Source organism: Metopolophium dirhodum, chromosome 1 (genome assembly GCF_019925205.1).
Source record: "Metopolophium dirhodum isolate CAU chromosome 1, ASM1992520v1, whole genome shotgun sequence".
In the NCBI taxonomy this organism is placed as follows: Eukaryota; Metazoa; Arthropoda; class Insecta; order Hemiptera; family Aphididae; genus Metopolophium; species Metopolophium dirhodum.
Window position 1 is genome coordinate 97,736,220 of NC_083560.1, and position 18,606 is coordinate 97,754,825.

Genomic DNA, 18,606 nt, shown 5'->3' on the forward strand with positions numbered 1-18,606 from the left:
ACGTATACGGCGCCGCCGCCGTCGGCCAGACGCAATCGTCGATAAAAACGGTGCGGTGACTTGTAGTGGTGGTGGGAGAGGGGAAGATAACGTAGACTGAGTTTTTGCGTGTTATTTTTCCGCGTACGTTTTGTTTTTACACGGCCAATCATAATAACAATTTAATTATTATTTGCGCCTAAATAATTTTTAAATATTATGAGGGGAGTGGATCGTTAAAAAAAATACACACTAAAGCCTTGGTGTATGGGTATACCGGGGAGGGGGGGGGGGGAATCCTCTAACAACCCACTACACATGAAATCCGTCACCAATGGATCTGCAACTGTAATATTACGAAACCAAGAATACAAATGACAGCAACGACAATAACAACGGCAATAGTAATAATAATAATAATAATAATCGCGATCGCATATCTCGAACGTGTCGCCGGGGTGTATGTGCTTGCACGTATTTACGGTCACACGACGGTGGCAGCATCTGGCTCCAGCCGAGGGGTGTATCCACCGGGTCGGGCGGTAAAGCGGCAGGCACGTTCCGGAAATTTAATTAAATCCACGAAACCGCTTTGGCTTTGATTACGGACTGAAAATCCCCTTTCCGTGAAACGATCGTCGGCGAGGACTCACGACGGAGCCCGACCGCGTTGGCAGCGACCCTTGTGCGAGCGTCACGACCGCGGCGGGGTGGACTTGCGCACGACAAACGTCCCTCTCGCCCGCGCCGACAGCTTCGCCACTGCCGCGCGCGCGACACATTATGGATTTGCCCGTCCGCCCGACGAGTTGCTCCGCCGCCGCCACCGTTCGACCGTATAATAATTGATCGAACGCTCTCTCTCTCTCTCTCTCTCCGTTTTTCGCTTCCTCTTCCTCTTTCATTCTCTCTCATTCTTTTTCTCTCCGTTGTCCTCCGCCAACGGTAGGCGCGCGCACTCGCTCTCCAGACACCGTTCGTACGCTGCCCAAAATAACGAAACGCTGCAATAACGGCGAGCACAGTGGTACATAGTTGTCGAATGAGTATCATTTCGTCGGTTCATTGAACGGTATTTTTCTGATTCACGATCGCCCCTGATCGCCGACTTACTCGCGATGCACCCCACGGGAGACGAACCGCCATCGGCGGTACGACGGCTAGCCCTTTGACGACCGGGTGGCTGCAACGAGCACATCGACGACGGGGCCGCCACCACTGACCGTGTCCCGAACGTCAGCCGAAACGACAAAGGGTGAGTAGAAGACGCCTCTCGTCGAATGTAATTACAACGTTGGCCTGCAAGTTATTTTAATTATCCTATTCGTCACCATTATTGTGTTATCGGCTTATTGCATGGTCGACGTAATTACGGGATAATCTAACGACGATCGTCGTATACATGTATTTGATAGATGAGTTTATAATACCTACGTAGACTTGATCTTTAAAAAAACCGTCAACGCCACCTTTCCACCCATCAGTTCTCGACGTATACCGCTCGCGGAGTCAGACGGGTGGTAAGGTGTCGCGGGTACCTACATTGATTTACAATTCTTTCCGCGCCCATCCCATTCTTTTCTTTTCGTTACTCAAAACCAAAATTTAAACTATACCAATTTATTTGTCTATATGGTGTGATCGTGATGGTTATGCGGTTTTCAACAATAATAAATTGTCGGTATTACTATAATATTTACTATCAATACTAAATAGGTAATATAATATAAATAGAAATTTGGTAAGATATATAAATATATTGGAGAAATTATAGTACCTACCTATCTGCGTATTAAAAACAAACGATTCAAAAAATCTCTAAACTCATTCGCTCGTTTAAATTTTTACTGACTGGTTATTATAGATTCCGAGCGTAGCGAATGAATGTATTGTATTCACAATGATAGGTGTGTGTGTTTTTTTTCTGTCTGTCATCAATACATTTTGGGTAGTAAAAATGCTCCAATTTTTGACATCAGCATCTGTTCTGATAAAAAAGTGAACCTAGTTGGTACTTTTGTGAGGTCAATATTGAAAATTCGCATTACTTTTGGAAAACATATTTTTTTATATGCGTTTAAATTTAAAATTTTAAGTTATTGGATTTTCACTGATAAATTGACGAATTTTCATATATTGATTTTTAATTTTTTGTTGTAATGTTCAAACTAGATATTTTCCATTTTTATTAATTTTTTTTTTACTATTAAATTTGATTATTTATGCGATAGGATGACACAAACGTCGCCACTTGATTTTTCGTATAAAATGATTTATCATTGTATTCAAATATAACACATGCATTACAATGACATGCTCAACAACTTCTGTACAGCAGTGCGGTACCCACTTTTTTTAAATTACTTTGTTGTAGAAAAAAGTTGTTGTTATTAGTAAACATAAAATATTATGATATATAAACTATACCATGTACCTTTTGATTAGTTTACAAATGTGAACTAGTATCCTATATTTTATAAAAATTACTCGAAAATATAGTATCGTCGTGTTTTATTTTTAAATAGATGAACAAAATCAAAGACAAATTAAAAAAAAAAAACTGATAGGAAAGGTGTTCACGTCACAAATGATTTTCAAGACATAAACATCAACTAGTCTTATGTTAGGACGTTAGGTATAAAATACATTGAATTAATAAATAGAACTATGTTAACATTGGATTAAAATTTTAGATAAGAATACCTTGAAATAATACATTTCACCGTGAATCAAAATCTAAATCTGTTTAGCTAAATTTTGTAAACTTGCATATTTTCTTCTTCTATTATACTCAAACAATTAGAATTTTCTAACTCAAACATTTGAATGTTTTTACAAATTTCCTGAAAATGTATTGGTTTTTTTGTAATTTATAAAATCGATATATACGTTTAAGCCTACTAACAATTGAACACGCATTTTTAATGCACGTGGGTCACAAGGAACAATAAATACAAAATTAAAGCATAATATGCGGAAGTCACTTTTAGTGACAAGAGGTGAAGATGTTATACTTTACATTTAACACACAGGTTAGCTGCACGAAAAATCTAAATTGAATAAATTATAATATTATAGACTATGATTAAAATGTAATTTTTTTTGGAGGTAGTGAGCTGTTTAAATATGCTTAAATGCCTTATTAGTTATTTGAATATTAATTTTAATTCATTCACATAATGATTATGTGTTAGTTTTTGACAATATTGTATTCCTTCTATATTTATGTCATTTATGGTAAATTGTTTACTTTAAATTACGATATAGTAAATAATCTCCCTTGTTTTTTGTTTTACAAACTTTGTTTAAAACGATCTTCGTTGAATTAACATAAATGTCTTTAGTTGTTAGTTAATTATAACACGTATAATGCACATTGTTAAATTGAATTCTAGTAGGTAATTTATGTTATAAATAAATCGGGCAAAGCCAATGAAATCATTTTACTCTTTCGTTCAGCTAAGTATTGATCAAACTCGTTTCGAACAAGTACTAATGCTCTTTATAATGAATAATGAATATAACTTATTAAATTAAATCATAAATACAATACGCAAAATACCAATAGAAATATATTTAGGATTAATAAATGTAATTGGTAACAAAAAAATATCTGTATTATATTTGGTATTGATTGTGAAAATGTCCCTGATTTCAGATTTGTTAAGAATTTTGTTATTCATAAAGTCTGTCCTGTCTATAATAAATGGTAAACTAATTATTAAATAACTTCTTTGTTTAAGCATTAATTAATCTGTATAATGTATTCCTGGCAATATGGATGAGGATTCAACGTAGTTCTTAATTCTTAAAATTATTTGTTTATTTTATTTATACATTACTTAGGTAATTATTATTTATTCTTTATTATTATGTAGTAGGTACCATTGAGTATAAACATATTTACTCAGTCAATGGTGGTAGCTGTCACAGTTTTCTTATTTTTATTTGTACATAAACCTAATTAGATTGGAACTCTTCTTCCCAACTTAAGCTCGCTTACGGAAGCAAATGATTGAATTTGTCTATTTGTTTACATTAGTTATGGAATAATATGAAATAATAATTAAACAAAAAAATGTATATGTATTAATATAATATTTTATAAATACAATAAGTATGCTTCGTACAATTAACCATTATATTATAATTTGTCACAGCTTTTTCTTCTTGGTTATAATCTCCACTCTCATGATTAGTTAAATAATATAGGTACATATATTTATAAATATTCAAAAAGTAAATATACAAAAACTGAAAACGAAAATTTTCTTTTAAGACGTTAAACAAAAGTATTATCAAGTGTACCTACACCAAACCCAATAGAGTTACCATTTTTGAGAATATACCTTTAATAACTTGCATTTTGTTACCCAAATATTAATAAAAATTTCGATATATTGAATGTTTTAACTTTTAAGCAAAGAACAGTTTACTTAATTTATAATATGTACATATTTTACATCTTAATTTCGTAAATTGTCTCAAACTATAAAAACAATTTAGTTAAAATCAAACATTGAGTTTTTTCATGCTGCAAGTATATTTTACGTCGGTTTTTTTTCGAGTTTCGTGTAATGTTCCTACCATTTTAATTTTTAACTGATGTACGAATAAAGTACGTCTCAACAAAATGTTTATAATATAATACCTAGGTTTAAACATGAGACAGAGTATAATAATAGAAGTTTTTTTGAAGATCAAGTTCTCTTATATTTATAATATAAAAAAGTAGTATAACAATAAAACCCCGGTGTAGGATAACTCTGTAAGAGAACCAATGCGATTGCGTTTACATTCTGGGCATGTTCGTTCGTCGCGGCTGTGCGCACGCGTATGTTACACCACAATTCAAATGCCTACCCTCGACGCTTTCCGTAACATTTACGGGACGTCAAATCATTGACATCGGTCGGCCGCAACGAAAGTGATCCTTTTTTTCGTTTCTTTCCTGTGCTAACAACCAATGTGTGTTAAAACAAACGCGCTTTGATCGAATAACCTAAGGTTAGTGATTATTTATTTATCAGTTTCATGTTGAAATAAATAGGTACAAGGCAATAATGTAAACAACCAATCGTGTGTAAGTTAGGTCCACAGTGGAACTATAAATACGTATTACTTCTTAACAATGACATTTGTTCGTTCCATACTTGGAAACCTGTAAATATGTTTTATGTTTACCCCCCAAATCCAAAAATTTTATAAAAATAAAATCGTTTTTTTTTTCAACTTTGAAAAATTATAATCGAAATGCTTTTATTAGTCTACGGATGAATAAATCGTAAAAAAATTATTTTCAGTTTTTACACCTATAAATATATACATGTACATTTGTTTAAACTGAGAAATTAAATTATTTACATTTGCAATGGGTCCGATTGCTTTGTATTTTCAATTTTGTACAAATTTTCCTGTATGGAGAATTCCTTTCTGAACTGTGGATTTTCAGTAGGTATTATATTATACATCGTTTATAACTGAAACAATGTAATGGAATTTTTAGAATTCATTTCATTTTAAACATTCTACATTTCTAAACTATTAAATTGATTCGTACTGATTTATTATTTTTAATACTATATGGTACTATCTTTATAATATTTAATGTTTATTATTAAATGTCCATAGCTATAACGTATAGACTTAATCAAATTATTTAATTTCTAACCATTTTCGTTACTAATTTAAATCGTATTTACAATAATATAAATATATATAATTTTATACGAAACTAAATATTACATATTACAACTTAGTGACGTTCCTCGATAGGTTAATGATTAGTATTAATATAAAATATAAATATATAAATAACTTGTGATTTGATGATATACAAGTAAGAATTTAAGTTGTACAATACATATTATACATTGTATAATAATAATTATTCAAATCCATTCGATTTTGTTATTTTTAGCAGTTAATTTTAAAATTAAATTATATATTAAACGTACTTATATAATAATATTTGTTATTTATATAAGTGAAAACATTATCTATTCATTATGTATTTATGTAATATGTAAGTGAACAGCTGTGGACACGTTTTTCTGTTTAGTCAAATAAACATACATAGTTGAGCCAAAAATAAAATCTAAAATAATATAAAATCTTCATATCTTTGTCATCAAGTGGTTAATACAAAGGGTAGTTTTCATATCTATATTCTATACCAACGTCTTTAAACGAAATAATCTGAGAAGGAACACCAGATGTGGTCCTTGTTATGAAAAGAAACATTGTTATTATTAGCCCTTGGCGATATATGACAGAGATAATAACATACCGGACTGTCTTAATCGCGCGCATGGGACTAATGTTAATTATAAAATAGAAAATAATGTTTTAAAAATAAAAATGTCTTTTGTTCTAGAAAAATACTTTTATTCTAATTATTCTGGAAGTGGAAGTGATTTTAGATTAGAAAATAAATGTTATGGTCGTGATCCAATGACCGTTTATATTGGTATTTTAGCACAAGCATTCGCATCATATAAAACTAGTAACGAAATTAAATTGAAGCGTATACAGAAAGAATTCCAATTAAAGAACCTACCTATAGACTAAAACAAAATGAATAAAAACAATTTGATAACATAGTAGATTCTTATAGGTCTTGAGTTGTTTTTTTCTAGACGTATAGGAATCTAAATCTAATTAAATTATGTCAATTTAGTGAAAACTTAACGTATACATTACTACCATTGGTATAAAATAAAAGCTTAGTTGAAAGCTGGTTAATAGTTAGTATCGTACAAAAAACGAATGAATATTGTTAAAGATGTATGCATATGTATTTTATAACCTATAGAAAGGAAGCTGATTAGGGAAATCACTATAGGCAGTAGGAATTCTAATGATTACCAGAGATTTCCCAAATATTCCCACACTAAATATAAGGTAGTGAATTTACCCTAGTATAACTTCTTCAGATGTTACTGCTCACTGCTGCATACATTTTATTTATTTAAATTAAAAATAAAAATCATACAATAAATACCGCATACATATTGAATGTTATAGGTACCTACAGAATAATTTTTTAAAAGAAATACATAATACATTTAAGTAATTAACTACCTAATTAAGTACTTGAAAACGATTGTTTTTATACTCAGGTGTTATTTGTATCAACATGAATAATATTCATTTAAATAATACAAATTAATTTTTTAGTAATATAATCTATTTAAAGCTAAGTAGGTAATCAATACATTTTGATATAATAATACGTTGTCTATAGGTACCGCTTAACCAATATTTAAATACAAATAAGTTGTATTTTAGAACATATTTACCGTCAATTTATATTGACAACATCTGACTATAAAATAAGTCCCTACTCGAAGGAAATTAAAGAATAATACTTCATTATTTAGATTAAATAACTTTCCCATATGTATCAAACATATTTAATATTATTATAATTAAACACCTACCTAAGATTATACACACTAAAAATTATTCAGTTCGTCTTATATTCAATATATTATTATATTATAATACCTATATATTATGTCATAGACACTTCGTGAAATCGATCTTTTCGTGAAATAGAAACGGTGTTTTCACACTTCATGAAAAAAAAAATTGATGATTTAAAATTGGAGAGACCATAATATTATTATCGTGAAATATTTTTGTATTTACAATTATTATGATTATTATTTATTTATGTCATATTTAAAATCTTAAACGGATTTATACAGTTATTTAAAGATACGCTAGTTATACATATTATCAATATTTATTATTCATTTAACTTATATTAAATATACAAAAAAATAAGTGTATTTAATAATATGGTAATTTGTTTTAATTTTTATTTAAGGCATTTTAACAAAACAATGAGTTATGACAATGGTTGTTACATTTTATGATAAACCACCTCTAAAACAAGCACATCGTTTTGATTGACATGCACTTTTAATCAAACAACTAAGGAACCAAAACCCCTAACCTTATGAGTTATGATACAACTTTAGTAGTTTCACGTAATGTGAATTATTTTTGTTTGTTGACTGGTACCTACAGATAAAATGAAAATTGTAATGTCATGCTACAAAGCTGCATAATTTAAAAAAAAGTAATTGAAATACGTGAATGTAGATTAGATAGTAATCAACAACTTATCAAATAGACACTTGAGTCTTGAAGTGACCATTTACTTTATTTACTTAAATATTTTCGTATTTCAAGAAGTGTTTATGGCATAATATTTAAAACTATTTTCTTTAAATGTATTAAACTAAAAAATAACATTTTATTGAAATTTCGTTTTTGAAAATAAAACTGTTAGATAAATAAAGTAAGCATATCTATGAGATTTAATAAATAACCAATGTTACTTCTAATATCTTATACATTTGAATTTTCTAGGAATTAAGGATATTTGATAAAATATCTACAAAGTTCTCACATAAAAAAGTGGTCATAGGAGCATAGAATAGATAATAATAATAAAAACTATATAAAGTTATAAATTTAGAATTGTAACATAGAATAATTAGTTTAAGTATGGGTTAAAACGTTAAGGAGTCTTTATATTACATTATTTATGAACTAAATTAATTTACAACAATAGCTAAAAATGTAATATAAAAATAATAGACATTTCAAAAATTAATATAGCGTGAATAAACGGATCACACGAGAATTTATACTTTATAAATGTATTTTTTACTAGAGAGACTGAATACAATTTCAATACGCCCGACTACATGTATAAAAAGAGAGTAGGTAAGTTTGGCAGTTTTTGCTTTATTGAATCAGAAACTGATTCTTTATTCAATCTTACTGTCGTCCACGTTAAAAAAGAAATGCTTCTGATCAGCCTGACTGGGTTGTCACAGGATTTTTTCCATTCTATAAAATGAAAGCCCTATTATTAAAACGAGTTTTTCAGACGTATTTCAATCAAGCCACTTTCTGTATTGTCAATCCTAGTACAAAAGTCCTGAAATGTAGGGGTTATTTTCTACTTAGTACTTATGTGCAATGTACTTAGAGAATCATGTAACTTTTTTCATTTTCCTTATGAAAATTGGTAATAAAATATAACTCACTTTTTTGTGATATATAGAAACTTTGTCAGGACTTATTTCTCGTACACGCGTAGTGTGCTATATTTGATTATAAGTTTATAATATTATTGCAGAACTACATTTCAAAGGTATTATTGGAGAAACATTATATATAAGCACAATGCTCACATTTTCTATAGAAAAATGTATTATGTTTATAAAATAAATATTTAATTTTAATACTGTACAGACGTACAGTATTAAATTGATCGAATCTTACAATTTTTTACAGACGAATTACTGTACAGTCAAAGTCAATAGTCATACTATAATATTATTAAATCGAATAAACAAGAATTATTGATGTAACTTACGTTTATTTCAGTTTAATTTTATTACATTTTTCTTATGTTTTAAATGCAATAAAAATATTATTTTTTTAACATTTCTCCAAACTTTTTATATTACTCCTATTGCATTGGCATGGAACTAACACACGATCTCATTAACAAATCATTGACCTGTATCTGTGTGTTCGGTGAATCAAACAGTTTTCTATTCAAATATAAAATGTTACCTAATAATAATATTTAATAATTATAATGATCACTGATCTGTGATCGTATATTGTAAATTATCTACTCACAGAATCTGCAATTTATCATATTGAAACTATTTATACATACATACCTACATACTATTTAGGTAATTATTTAGTTCCTTTCTGTATTTTACTCAATAAACATGCATAAGTATTTACATTGAGTATAAATACTTTGAATCTTATGAAGAGGGAAAGGGAGGACTCGTAACATGGACATCCAACCATTGGCGCAACTAGGGGGGGAGGGGGGTGTAAAAGGGTCTTTAGCACACCCGAGTTCTAATTTAGCACCCCTTGTTTTTGTAGGTATAACTATCATTATTATATTGAAATACCATAAATTCTATGTTTTTAAAATATGAAATATTAAAGCACTCCACGTTTTAGAGGTCTAGTTGCATCCGACTATCAGAGTTCTAAATGTTATAATAACGTTCAACTCGGATTAAAAATGACGCGCAACGTGTCACTTTTTATAATCCATGCACAGTGGAACGTCCGGCCTTCATATTATAATATTACTTAAATTGTTGTTTAAGTATAATATGCCTTTAATAGTATTTAGGAAAATCGTTTTTTAGCAACACACAATATAACTTCTACTCTAAAAATGCAATACATTTAATTATAATCTATAAACATACAACTTTTTGGGATGCCACTAATGGGTTTTCTGAAGTAAGAAATATTTATCGTTGTTAAACTAGAAGCGCTTTTCGCATAAAACATTAAAGTTTCACGAAATTGCAGACATTTCTATATTCGACAAATTCAAAATTTTCTCTCGGTGAAAAGTTCATACTAAGAAACTTAATCAATTTTCATCGGAAACTATTTAATTCGTATGAGTCGGAATATGTATGGGTACGTTTTGTATAAAACAAAAATTCATAATACTTAACCAAAGAGCATAATAATATAATATTATAAATTCGAAGTTTGGAAAAATTCTATTCACAACAGTCAATGTTTACTTTTCGTGTACCTACTTATAGCTTGGCGGTAATACCAAGAAATACCTTATCAATATGTAATCTATAATCGACTTTCGAAGAGATCAAAATCAGTGATGTGCGCATGTTCAGTCATTGATGCGATGGATTTGTTTTCAACAAAAGGTTTTACTTGCCATCATAGGCGTGCGCTGTGCATTGTGGCAAAGTATGCCAAACCTACTATAGGTTATTTATGCCTTATAGGTATATAAGGCATAAATACAATCATTCGACATTTACATAAAAAAAACTATGCTCAGCTTTTTAGGGTTAAAGATTAAAACGGGGAACATCATGAAATAACATATAAATATACAGTAGATATAGATATCAGCTCCCCCGTTAAAAGTATTTAACAATTTAATTTTAATAGATATTAATTTAGGTAATTATTATTAATGTTTCATGAAAAAAAAAATTAAAAATTAAAAATTACAATGCTAGACCACAGAATAAAATAATACCTAATATACCTAATATAATACTATTATATGATCTAAGTTGCAATCTATAACCAGTATGGTACAGGATGGCGCCCACCAGGTCACCTCCATGCGCAGTACCATTGAATAATAAAAAGAAAATCCCTCTTTTATTTTGTCATTCATTTTTAGAATTGTCAAAACTTTTTTAAGTATAAAGAATTCGTATAATATAGTGAATTGAAGTCTACATTGTTTCAACATCGTTTGGTAGGTGTCTACTAACATTAACATCGACTTTACCTACCTTATAAATACTTGTGGTTTTATTTTTTACTTGAATATTTAACATACCTTATACCTACCTATAATACAAACAACAGTTCCAAATCTGATTGATTTCAAAACTATTAGCTAATCCAGACATATTTTTAATATTTTAACATAATATTTGGTTCAAAAACTATTTTGACATTTCGCACTTTGAGTACCTATATTACCATAGAAACTAAAAATTGATGATTTTGATAAAATCGAGTTTTTAATATCTTGAATAAAAAAAAACACTGATAAATAAAAAAGTATTTTATATAAATATTTGAAATGTTGGTATTATATTATTAAAAGTGCTCGAAACAAATATATTAAATACATGTATTAACAATTTTTTTCAATAAGTAAATAACTTTTTTTTTAATTACCTACTGAACTACCTACTTCATTTAAAAATACCTATTAGAATGTGGTATATAACGTATGCCGTATGTGTACCTAATTTATTAATATCGTATGTTCGAATCACTTGGTATTATACATATCAGTTAATCAGTTTATATATGGTACCTGATAACCTATACAGTATACCTACTTAATACTTAATTATAATTAAAGACCGGATTTATATGTTTTTACATATCGTTACTGGGTCTATGCAGTCTTATGAGAGTAAAAAATGTGGATGATTTGTTCAATTCTGAATGCATAGAAAAAAGTTTTTTTTGCATATTTGAGAATATTTTATGGGTTAGAGAATATTTAACTCATTTAGCATATTTTGGAATATTTCGTAAATTGTGAGAAAAAATTTGTATTTATTTTTAATTTTAATATTACGGTACCCAGAAAACATTTTTTTGAACATTTACAATTTTTTATTTTATCATTTCCAACTCTTACTAAAGTGCAATAATATTCCATTAGAATACGAAACTTTAAATACCTAATAATTAACTCACTATTAATATAAAATTGAAATAAAAAAATTTTTAAATGCATATTAAAGTAAATATAATGATGTTAATTGATTATTTTTGCATATTTTTGTTTTTTTTTTGTATATTTTGCATATTTTAGCATATTTTTTAAATTTTCAAGAGAATTTAATGAGAATATTTTAAGGTTTTTTCGAGAATATTAGCATCATATTTAAGGTATTTTAAGAGAATATAAATCCGGTCTTTAATTATAATATTACATAAGTGTCTACTGCATGAATGTTTAGATTGTATACGCAAGTCTTAGATTTTTATTTGGTAAAATTAATAGCCTATCTTAAAGATACTTGGATTTTATTTTCGACGTCTCAAACAAACCTTTGAAATTATTTATTTTTTTGTTAATTTATAAAATAGAGGTACTATAAAATTGTTGTATAATATTGTTCATAAATATACCCATAAATCAAAATATTCTTAAAATGCATGTTTTGTTAATAAATAAATATATGTATATATTATATAATTATTATTATTAATTTTGTAAGCGTTATAAACGAGATATAAACAATTGTAAATACTTATTATTATTTTTTTAAATTACGTGTAGAATATTTTTCTGTTGGCTACACTTTAAAAAAAAATAGTGTTTATTATTTTGTTACGAAAACAATTAAGCCAGACAAATTGAGTCCATGGTAATTACTAAAAATAGATAATTTTAAAATAAAAACTATATTTTTACTATGTTTTACCTGCACTAACAAAATGTACAATACCCACAAACAAAATACAAATATAAATGTTTTATTGAAATCAAAACCAATAACTATTATTTTCTAATCTATATTTACATAACTTTGTTATTGACCACTGTTGCCAATAATAATTTGTCATACAATTATAAATCGATAAAGTGACAAATGTTATTTATTTTAGAATATCATAATATTCTGTAAAATATCGAATGTTGAGTATTTTATTTTTAATTATAAGTAGCTAGGAGCAAATATCTACGGCTTATCGACCCAACTAAACGTTTAAATTATTTATACTATAAGTACATTTATAATTTATTAACTATTGAATAATAATTATGTATTTAACACTTACTGTAGGTAGTTCTATCTTTTTATCAATTTTCTACGCAAACAAAATGTATTTATAATGTTTTATACTATTTGTATTGTGTGTTTAGGATTTCGAAATGAACAGTTTATCAGCATGTTAATATTTGAAGTGGAAAATTATTCAAAATGATGTTCCCTGGTGAGCTCAATACAAATTCAAGGCCTAATCCGCCTGTACCAGTTTTTCCATTAAGGTCTACGGGATTAAGTTCACAATATTCGCCGTACTCAACTTCAAGATTTCAAGAAATACAACAAAAATGCAATTTAAAATGCACATGGAAATGCAGTTTTCTTCTAATGGTCTTTGTTACCTTCATAATCACTACATTCCTTATTTATTTGATGGGTTAGTTAATATCAATAAAGATAAGTTAAATTCCATTATGATGTACGATTTATTTCTTTGAAAATAGCTATGAGGAAATCATGTACAGACATAAGAGAAAAATGTGTTTTCATGGAAAAATCAAGGGCTATTGCAATGGATTTGGAAAACTCACTGAAACTTACCACTGAAGGTAAGAAATAATCGTATTTTAATATCATCAATAATTAGACAACAAAATATACATATAAAATATAATACCTAAACCTATCATTATTACATAATAACCAAATTCAAATACTTTACTTTTCCACCCTTAATCTAGGGATTAATGTTTGAAACATGTTCAAAACAATTTGTTTTTGTTGTTACCTATACATAATATAGCAATGGCTGTAGAAGATTAGTTAATAAATCGTGTTAAATATTTATAAATAATTAATACATAGTATTTTTAATATATTTTATTGATATTATTGATATTTAATCAACCAAAGTTTATTTATTTAATTGAGTTTTTATAAAACTAGATTTAAAAAGAAAAGATTAACTATTAGTCAATATGTGGCTTCATTATCATTTCTATTATACTAATGGTCCATTGCAATCATGATTCAAACAATTTTGAAAAAAAAACTAGATTATTTAAATCCAAATTATAACTAATAATAATTTTAGATACGTCATACATTTTTTGGAACACGTAGAAATACATTTTTACAAAAAATATTAAAATAACAAGTTATTTAGTTGTAGTATTTAATAGATTTTCTGATGAGTAAATCCAACAAGCACATTCTTAGAAATAGGTTAACGATAATATCTATAAAGAGTACATTTTTCTAACTGTGTTTTATATACCTACGTAATAAATATAATAACCTATGTAACAAATTTAAATTAATTTTCCATAGTGGCATAGTTTGTGATTAACTACATTAAGTCTATAACATTTTAATACATACAATCGTTTTTTCAGCTCCGCCATTGACAACGACTACTGTTGCAAATGTATCAATACGCGGTAAATTTAAAAGCGATGTAACTCCCGAAGATCAAAGTGATTTGCATCGCCAACATACTAGGTATCAATGGCCCTCAGTCTTGGAGATAACTAGTTTCAGTACCCCATACAGTTCCAATGTATATCCATATCATTTTTGGAATTTGGAGTTTTATAATAAACAACCAGTGTTTATGAGGCTCAACCTAACATTGCCATGGGGAGCTAATTTTGCTGTATATGGTCGACGAAACGTAGCTCCTAGTATAACCCAACATGATTTTTCGGAATTCATTAAGGGAGGTAGACTAGATAACAGGCTAAGTCGCAGGTCAACAGATATTATCGAAAAAGATCCTTTGGTCGTTAATGTGACATTAATACAGTACTTAGACACGGGTCGATGGTTTTTATCCATTTATAACGATGATCTCCGACCACACACGGTAGTACTTAAAATCGCAGAAGCCGAAGATGTTTCAACGACTTGTCCCAACGAATGTTCCGGGCACGGGTCCTGTTATCTCGGAAAGTGTGACTGCATCGATGGATATCAAGGAAACGATTGTTCTAAAAGTAAATATGTTTGCATTTTTACATTTCTTTCGCTTTGATTGGAGTTTGCTAAATTGTACTAACTAATAAACGAAAAACCCATAAAGGTGTATGTCCGATGTTGTGTTCAAACCACGGAAAATACGGTGGAGGCCTTTGTCATTGTGAAGAAGGTTGGAAAGGTACAGAATGTGACATACCAGAAACAGATTGCAGAGTAGCCGATTGTTCTGGACACGGTGTTTGTAAAAACGGTGTATGCCAATGCCAACAGGGATGGAAAGGAGATGATTGTGACGAAGGTACTGTGATATTTTTATTTATTATTTGATTATAAAGATATATTTCCGATTTCAGTGGACTGTATGGATAAAAGCTGTTCTGGCCACGGTATCTGTGTATCAGGTAAATGTTATTGCAAAGCTGGATGGCAAGGCGAAGATTGTTCATTAATGAATAAGCAAGTATTTCAATGCCTCCCTCGTTGTTCAGATCATGGCTCATATGATTTAGAAACGGGAGTCTGTATTTGCAATAAATTTTGGACTGGGCCAGATTGTTCGCAAGGTATATTTATTATACGTTTTTCGTTCGCTTGTTGTGCAATTAAATCTTTAATTACATGTCATGTCATATCCATACCTTACTGGTTTCAGCGTTGTGTAATCTTAACTGTGGTCCACATGGAAAATGTGATCAAGGTAAATGCGAATGTGACATTGGATGGACCGGTGATAAATGTGATCAACTCCCTTGTGACGAGAGATGCTCTGAGCACGGGCAATGTAGAAACGGTACATGTGTATGTTCTAGGGGATGGAACGGCAAACACTGTACTTTTCGTGAGTTAAATATCTTTAACTAGATTCATAATACAATTAATATTGTTTTATTCTAAACAGAATAAGTTATATTATAAATTCAATTTTTTCGAATTTTCCAGAGGGTTGCGATAACGGTTGCGCTAATCACGGAAATTGTGTCTTAGTTAACAACATGTACAATTGTGTATGCAATGATGGATGGGAAGGAGAAAGCTGTTCGGTTCGCTTAGAAATGGAATGCAATGATGAAATCGATAATGATCAAGGTATACTTAGTTTTCAATTAGTGATGAGCAAAACAAAGCAAATATCAATATTTGACATTCTTGGTCTTGTTGATTTGGTTTTAGTATTGTTGCAAGATCTTTGCAGTCTTTAATTTTTCTCTTAATATATTATATAAAAAAACATAAACAACTCATTTATACTGACCAGTTGACTTGAGGAAATCGGTAATTGAAGTAGATGTTTATGGTGTTTGTTGAAAAGTGTTAGTATTTATTTTTAGTTGTCGATAATATTGTTTTGTTAGTCGTACAGTGTTTTATTTTTCATTTATATGAAATTTATTTTATTTTTCTTAAGTACACAGTTTACAAAATCCAGATATTTGCCTTAAAACACTTATATCGTTTTAAAATATTCATTGAATATAGGTACTGTTTGTGTGTATAATTTTTTTTTAAAAGTGAAACTCTATTGTATTTATGCTAATATTGCAGTTACTTGATTAAAAAAAATCTTTGGTAACTTCATCATTCGTCCAAAAACTGCATTTTATTTATGAAATAAGATTATTTTACACTTACCCACGGCATATAAAATAATATCAAGGAATCTAACTATAAACAAATGTTATAGTTATATGCCTAGCAAATTTTACCATATTATTAATATATACCTAATATATATAAATTCTAAAACTATACGATAATCAGGTGGTATCCGTTTATAGTATGTAATTAAAATAATATAATGTATTCAATATTTACTAACAAAATATTAACTAATAAGTCAGGTATATAAATTTCTAGTAATAATGATAAATCACTATTTACTATACAGTTACTAAGTTTAAAATTCGTATTATAACTAGACTCTTGTCATTTTGCTCCTTCGTTCCAGTATTGCACTTCAACTCTTGTTCATGGTCTTGCTAGTGTATCTATTTACAATATTTGTCCTGATATTGCAAATGCAACATCAGATCAAGACCAAGACTGCAAGTTTATGATTAATTTGCTCACCACTAATTTCAATTATAATTACTTAGTGACCCTACGACTTTATGAGTATTTAAAAATATAAAATAGTACCTACCTTTACCAATGATATGTTTACCTACATAATGTTTAAATTATTTAATATATTATATGTATACAAAAATATGTATTTACGACTTGTGGTTAAAACCACTGAAAACATTTATATTATTTATTGTAACATAATATTTTTAATTATATAGGTAGTTTGTTTTACTATAATGTACAATATAACATATATAACTGTTTAGATGGAATGACTGATTGTTCAGATAGTGAGTGCTGTAATTCTGCTTCGTGTGCTGAGCATATAATGTGTTTAGCTTCCAATGATCCTCTTGATGTATTACTAAGGAAACAGCCGCCGTCGGTAACGGCTTCGTTTTATCAAAGAGTGAAATTTTTGGTAGAAGAGCATAGTGTCCAAAGCTATGCACATTTGGATGAATATAGAGAGAAGTAAGTGTTTGGTTATGTCATTACACCTATTCATACATAATACATATTATATATTTCAATCACTCATTTAAACAAATGTACAATGATTCACATGTTAAATACAATTATTTTCCTCAAGTTTGAACAAATTGGCACACACTAAGTATAAGCAGTGTGTACCAAAATACGCAGCCATTAGTCGTCCGTATATCAAATAATTTTAAATATATACTTTGCTTAAATTTACTCAAAAAATCCATACTTAGGTACATTTTTTAATCAAAATTATATTATACACATTTAACTACTATAATCGTAGATAAGACAGCTAACCTTGAAATGAAATGATAACGGTAAATTTGTTTATAACTTCTTAGTTTCGGATTCGTATTTTTTCTAAATGCTGATCCAGTATTTAGGAAAATGATTCCCAAAAAATAAAAATATTCCCAAATTTGTTATTACCATTTTATAATCAATTTATAATCATAAAATATTGTTTTGTGTAATTTAAAAATAAACGATTTAGACATTTTGAAAAACTGCCAAATGACCGATCCATTGTTGGAGTAGGCATATTCTATTTCAAATGTTTTCCAATATACATAAATGATAAGTTATACCTAAAAAATAGATCAGTACGACAGTACGACTTCTACAATACAATCAGTCTCGTTGAGCATTTTATTTTATTCCACTGAGATACAATTAATAACTAATAATAATATGTTTAGGTGTATGGGGTTGGATAGATTCAACTATCTTTTTTTTTTATTGTTATTTTACTTGTTTTACTTATTTTATTTTCAACACTGTGTTGTGTGTG

At 28.7% G+C, this 18,606-nt stretch overlaps 1 protein-coding gene across 3 annotated transcripts in view; it reads left to right on the forward strand.

Annotated features, from left to right (window-relative positions):
* Nucleotides 1-784: 784 nt before the first annotated feature.
* The window catches only part of LOC132933011 (teneurin-a), a 43,840-nt gene continuing 26,018 nt past the window's right edge, over nucleotides 785-18,606 (forward strand). For all 3 annotated transcript variants that reach the window (XM_060999347.1, XM_060999348.1, XM_060999349.1), the window contains exons 1-9: nucleotides 785-1,234; nucleotides 13,439-13,719; nucleotides 13,787-13,891; nucleotides 14,678-15,277; nucleotides 15,364-15,558; nucleotides 15,614-15,823; nucleotides 15,913-16,098; nucleotides 16,200-16,346; nucleotides 17,594-17,801. In XM_060999347.1, coding sequence (XP_060855330.1) covers nucleotides 13,497-13,719; nucleotides 13,787-13,891; nucleotides 14,678-15,277; nucleotides 15,364-15,558; nucleotides 15,614-15,823; nucleotides 15,913-16,098; nucleotides 16,200-16,346; nucleotides 17,594-17,801 — 1,874 coding nt within the window. In that variant the 5' untranslated portion in view covers nucleotides 785-1,234; nucleotides 13,439-13,496. The remainder of the gene's footprint in view (nucleotides 1,235-13,438; nucleotides 13,720-13,786; nucleotides 13,892-14,677; nucleotides 15,278-15,363; nucleotides 15,559-15,613; nucleotides 15,824-15,912; nucleotides 16,099-16,199; nucleotides 16,347-17,593; nucleotides 17,802-18,606) is intronic.